The sequence below is a fragment of the Aptenodytes patagonicus genome, chromosome Z, assembly GCF_965638725.1.
Source record: "Aptenodytes patagonicus chromosome Z, bAptPat1.pri.cur, whole genome shotgun sequence".
Taxonomy (NCBI): domain Eukaryota; kingdom Metazoa; phylum Chordata; class Aves; order Sphenisciformes; family Spheniscidae; genus Aptenodytes; species Aptenodytes patagonicus.
Genome location: NC_134982.1, coordinates 12131831 through 12137830, shown reverse-complemented (window position 1 = coordinate 12137830; position 6000 = coordinate 12131831). Strand labels below are relative to the sequence as shown.

Sequence of the window (6000 nt, the reverse complement as noted above, 5' to 3'; positions counted from 1 at the left end):
CCCCCGCCAGCATAGACAAGCAATAAAGACAAGGAACCTCGAACAACACTGCCTCCCTGAGACATACCATCATCTGATGATGAGATGTAGTCCCCTGAGCCTGAACTGACAGGTCTGATAGCTGGGGGCAATCTATCTCCTTCTGAAGGTCTGGTGTTGGCTGTGGTAGAGGCAGGACGAAGCCTGCAGTGCAGTGTCCCAGCACAGGTAACCATCAGACCCTTCCCAGGGACAGGCTTGAAATCACAAGGCTGCGTAGCAGGGAACTCAATCAGCACCTTTTTTATTAATATGCATCATAAATAAAGAAATAAATAAAGGCGAGACACCTCATTCTAACGGGGAAATACAAATTAAATATGGTGCAACGTCTGCTAAGCAATGTACAAGCAGGAGGTAACCTTGCAAGACCAGGGCCCCTCGCCATGGGGAAGCCAGCCCAGGCATGATGCTGCGAGCAGTGTCAACCCAGCCAAGGCACCAAATACTGGCATGGCCTTTCATTAACACTGTTCCCCACTTGATGGGCAGGTGAAGATCCCCACCCCAGTGGGGGGCATGAACATGGCAAGGAAGGGGTTGACTGGCATTGCCTATACCGAGGACCCCAGGACTCCCAGCAGCCCCTTGTGCTCATCACAACACTTGTCCCCCCCACCCCACGGCACTGCTCAGCAAGACCAGAAACCCAACGGGAGCACCACTTCTCCCTCCCCAGCTCCCCGGCTCCCTCTGGGAGCACCCCTCAATCTACCTGCTGGGAGCACTGCCCCCAGCTCCAAAGAGCACCCCTAGCCCAGTCAGGGACCCTGCCCTCACCCCCTCCCCTCCAACCCCCTTCCACTGAGCATCCCAGAGCTTCCCAGGCACTGGCTCCCTGCTGAGTGTGGAGGGCACAGGGCCAATCCCCAAAGCACCCATCTCTGCACAGGGTGGCACTACCCATCCCAGACCTACGTAACACTGAACATCCACGCGCCTTCCTCACGACCCCACGCACCCCTTTGCTCCGCACACACACACATATCCCGTCCCCCTCCCCTGGCTGTGGCCAGGCACAGCCCCAGCCCTGCAGCGTGGCAGTGCCAGGCCACCTGGCCGGGTACAACCCACCAGGCACCACCATAACACATTAGGACAGGGCTGCTCCAGCATGGGGAAACCTACCTTGCAGCCCCGCATCAAACCGCAATGCAACCCATCAGACCAGCCTTGCAGAGACCTTGCCAATGCACGGTGCTCCCAGCCCTGAGGCTGATGATGCCAGGGATGCTGAAGGCTGCAGACTGCACTGCCACCCCCGGGGAGGGGACGGCCAGCATCCTGCACCCTCCAGTGTGAAACTGAGCCGGGCAGTGGGGCAGCGCTGCCCTGGCAGGGACTGCTTGGGTTCCTGCTATGTATGAGTCCACGGCCTACGGGTGCTGGAGATGGTGTGGGGTGGAGGGGGCTCAGGCAGTCCCCGGTGTGGCTGCATGCACGGCGATGCCTGGCAATACGAGGTGCAGCTCGCAGAAGACCCCGAGGGCCGAGTTGGCCTTTGGCAGCTGCACGAGGAGGAGCAAGAAGGAACCACCTACAGTTACTGTATTCTGTAATGGCAAGAAAGGTAAGAAACTAGCAAGAAGCTATGTCTGTTCCTCTGGCAGGGTGGGCTTCCCCAGAGGAGCCTCAGCAGCCCACGGTACTGTACTTGGCCTCCCAGCCATGTCAATAGTCCTCGTCCTCTGGGTGGGTGACGTACATGATGGGCACCAGTCCCTTCTCGGAGCCGAGGCTGCACTGTAGCCAGTCACCATCCACCTTGGAGATGACCTGCAGGATGTCCCCCTTGTTGAAGCTCAGCTGTCCCGCCTCGGTGGCAATGTGATGGCAAAGAGCTTTCACCTCACTGCAGGCAGAGGGAGGGGAGGAAGGGTTAGCTCGCCACAGGACACTCACCCCGCTGGAGCCCAGGGACCACCATGGGCACAGAGGAGCAAGGAAAACACCCCCTGCCTCCCCACCCAGCCAGGCTCCCAGCTGCCCCCAGCTGCCCCTCACCTGCAGATTGCAGAGTTGGGGTGGATGGATGCACAAACTGCGTCACTGCCCCGAACCATCTCATGGTCCATAGGTACAAAGGGGGCCAGGTGAACTGCAACAGCCAGAGCCGTGTGCCAACCCCAGCCCACCATGTCCCAGCACCTGCAGGATGGCCACATGGTGCCACTCACCAGGGAGGGTGGGGAGACAACCCCCGGGCCGGCCGTGCCGCGGGGGGCACTTCAGATGGCTCTGGCCGGGGGGGCTCCGGCTCATGGGCTGCTTCTCGCCACATGCTTGCCCCGACCGTCTGGGCCACCAGCTGGAACACGGACTTGTCCAAGCTCAGCCAGCCAGAGGGCAACCTGCAAGAAGGAGATAGAAGCAGGTAAGTGGCAGGGAATTGTACCTGGGGGCAAGGAGCAGCCACTCTCATGGCAAGGTCATGCCTTAGATGTCTGGCTCCGTGCATAAAGTGCACTGTGGTCTCCAGGCTGCCCCCTGATGGGAAGGGCTCAGCATCCTCCAGACACACCACGGCCTAGACTGGGAAGAACATTTCCAGTGGCTGTAGAAGCAGTAAGGGTATAGATGGAGAGGCAGTGCGGGGAGGTCTCAGCTACATGGGGCAACTTCATGCCTCCTCCTCACCTGTTGTGCACAACAGGGATGGCTCCATATTCTGTTCTCAATATGGTTTTTTGGGAGGGATGAGGTGATGATGGGAGCCATGCAGCAGGGGCCCTTCCCCCGGAGAGGGGGCTTAGGAGCCAAGGCAGTGGTAGAACTCAGGCGGAAGAGGAAAGCCCCTGAGGTGGATTGAGCAAGGGCAGGAGCAGAGAGGAATGGTGGTGTGGGAGGAATTAAGGCAGGCCAGCAGGCTGGCAGGGCTAGGCAGGGGTGACAGACCTCTTCGTTCACACACTGCTTCTGGTGTACCACCGTAGTGTAGCCCAGTGGTCAGCTATTGGCCTGACTTCCACCTGCACTGCTGCAACCCCAGGTTAACCAGCCCTCCCTAGCCCAAACCATCCCTGCCCTTACCTGTTAGGCTGCTTGGGCTCTTTTTGCACCTTCCTGGACCCAAACAAGTGTCCCCACTTGATGGGCTGGCTGCCCTCTGATGCACTGGTGCTGCTTTCCTCTTGGGGGGCTGCTGCTGCTGCTCCCACTCTTTGCTGAGTCCCAGTCTCCTTCTCCTTGCTGCGCTTCAGCTCTGTAAGCACTGAATCTGGGGGGCTGCCCATCCAGAAGGGCCAGCTCCGTTCCTTCACCTCTTCACTGACCGGTACCTGCTGGGGCTTTTCCAAGGGCTCTTCCACGGCTTGAGGACTTGGCTTGCTGGCAGCCTTGGGCCTCTCCTCCAAGGTGCCCTCAGCAATGGGGCAAGCCTCTGCACCCTCCACCACCCCTTCGCGGGGGGGTGGTGCCTTGCGGGTCTCTGCTAACCTGGGCACAGTATTCAAAGCCTTCTTCTTCTTCTCATAGTGGATGAACTTTGAGCCTTCAGCTGAGCCCTCGATGTATATCTGAGAGCTCTGCATGAGCTGGTACCACCAGCCCGCCTGCTTGTCCTTCCTCCCCTCCCACGTGCTCTCTCGCATCCTCCTCCGCTCTTCCTCCCTGTCACCATCTCCACAGGAGGCCCCCACCCCTTTGACCCTCTCACTTGCAGCTTGCTGGGGGCTGTGGCCTGGTGAGATGTCACCATCTCTGGCACCCACTTTGCATGCTTCAGGGGCGGTGCTGCAGCCATCGGGATCCTCACTGCTGCCCCGCGTCCGCATCAGCTGCAGGGTGGAGTGTGCAGAAAGCAGCAGGTCCTGCTTCACACGCAGCAGCTCCTTCTGCTGCTGCTGCTCTTTCCCCATCTGCATCAGGTGGTGCTCGAAAAGGAGGTCTAGGTTGAAGGGCAGCAGGGAGAGAGGCTGGAGCAGGAGCAGGAGCTCCTCGAAAAGAGGCTGGCACACGCTGTGAGACAGGCACAAGAAGCCCACTGGCTGGTAGTGTGCCAGGATGATATCTGTAAGGCAAGAGACATTAATTAGAGGATAGGCCCTTGCCTTCTTTGCCAAGCCCCCAAGAAGCTGCTGGAGTTAGGGGGAAAGGAGTTGGACACCGGTTTTTGGTCACAGCTGTGGCTGCAATGTGAGGCTCAGCACTGGGTCAGGGAGCACCAGATGCTCCGGGCAAACTGGCCCAGGTCCTGCTTCCAGTCGTGCCTGCAGCCAGGAGCTGCCTGTCAGACTATCCACTAGGACGACCTCTGCCACAAAATACCATGGGAGTAGGGTGCGAATAAAGAGCATCAAAGGGTTGGCACATGTTAAAATTCTCTTCCCCACCTCCCGGAGATGAACAAGGAGCTGCACATTTGGCCAGTACCAGTCCCCTGCAGAAAGAGGTGTCGGGGACAGCTGAATACTGTCTTTCCAGGGACCTGGCTGGGCTGAACTGTGGATCCTAACAGAGAATGGACTAGCATTTCTACCTGCAGCATGCACCCTTCACTTCATTTGGCCACATCCACAGTGCCCCCCCACCAGCTTTGTTGTCATGTCTCACTCCCAGGGAGAGAGTTGGGAACAGGATTTGTGGCCGTTTGGTCCCAGTAAGATAACAAACTTGCACCACAGACAGGACTTGCACCGTATCTCCAACCCCTTTGCCTAGCCTTCATCATCCTAACAGCCCTAGCTATTGCTCACACTTCCAGATCTTAATGATGGCTCGAAGCAGATGGTCCTCTTCTGCTCCAGAAAACCAGGATGCTTTCTCTTGTCACACTGCTCGGTACAAAGGCAAGCCTACTCCCCTGTCTGCACCAGGGAGACGTGCTAACTGCACATGCAGACCTGGGAAATGTCTGCTGTCAGTCCCCAAACCTGCCAGAAGATACTGGGCTGGACTTCTTGCAGTGCATGGGACCCTGGGCTGGGCAACAGGCTGAGCCAGCAGCGCTCTCAGGGGATCCAGCCGGTCGAGGGCGTCTGTCTCACTGTGCAATTAGCACTTAGTCATGCTGCTTCTAGGCATCAGGCAGCTTGGCTGTGCTGCTGGGTTACCTGCACGCTCTAGAAACATTTCTGATTGAAAAAAACAGATACATCCAGTAAATCTGCTTTTTGTTTGTCAGGTTTTCCTTTCCATTTCCCATGCCTGAAGGGTTTCAGCTAAGTGTGCACATCTCCAGCCGTATAAAGCTCTCAGGCACTGGGCAGGGAACACAGAAATTTGGGGAGGGTTAGATCTGGTCTCCTGCGGGTAGACTGAGGGATCTGCATTGGAGGTGACAGCCTTGAGTACTAGCTGCAGCTGGGAAGGATATGGCTGGCCAGGCTCAGGTGGAGGGAGCTGCATGGAGCTTTGACTTCCACCTGGGATTTCCCTGGTACACTGGGACTGTGTACAGTCTAGTCCTTCAGCTCAGAGCAGAGGGGAGTAGCCTAGGCTGAGAGACCAACAAGAGAAACGCATGTCCCTCCCGTGCTCTACATTGTGCAGAATTTGGCCGCCACTGCAGCCCACAGCCCGCAGGCTCTTACCTTCATGGTTGTAGAGGTGGTTGAACCAGAACTCCAAGGACCGGATACTGCAGGAAGGGAAAACAAGCAAGGAAAGAAAGAGTGAAAATCGTTTCACCCCCTTCAGACTTGCTGTTCTACAGAAAGAAGTGTGGCTGGAAAAGGGCATTTACACAGCATGAACCTATGAACCTCAAGACCTAGTGAAAGGACACTGGCTCACTCCCATCAGCATGCACTGACCACAGCCACCCAGCCTGCCACAGAGCCATCCAGTTTGCTTTACATGAGGCATTGTGCAACCGTAACCCCTAACAACCATGTTTCCAGCAAGTTTCCTCACCATTTAGCTCCTATGTCCTTGGCAGAGGAGCTTTGCTGAGGAGGGCTCATGTGGAAGAGGCAAATCATCTACAAACGTAAGACCATTGCTGCAGGCCTGGCCCAAAAT

The 6000-nt window shown here is 57.3% G+C and overlaps 1 protein-coding gene across 11 annotated transcripts in view; it reads right to left on the bottom strand.

Moving 5' to 3' along the window:
• Positions 1-266: 266 nt before the first annotated feature.
• The window catches only part of RUSC2 (RUN and SH3 domain containing 2), a 54624-nt gene continuing 48890 nt past the window's right edge, over positions 267-6000 (bottom strand). For all 11 annotated transcript variants that reach the window (XM_076361943.1, XM_076361951.1, XM_076361946.1 and 8 more), the window contains 4 exons: positions 5571-5617; positions 3070-4048; positions 2217-2390; positions 267-1891 (listed from right to left, as the gene is read on the bottom strand). In XM_076361943.1, coding sequence (XP_076218058.1) covers positions 1711-1891; positions 2217-2390; positions 3070-4048; positions 5571-5617 — 1381 coding nt within the window. In that variant the 3' untranslated portion in view covers positions 267-1710. The remainder of the gene's footprint in view (positions 1892-2216; positions 2391-3069; positions 4049-5570; positions 5618-6000) is intronic.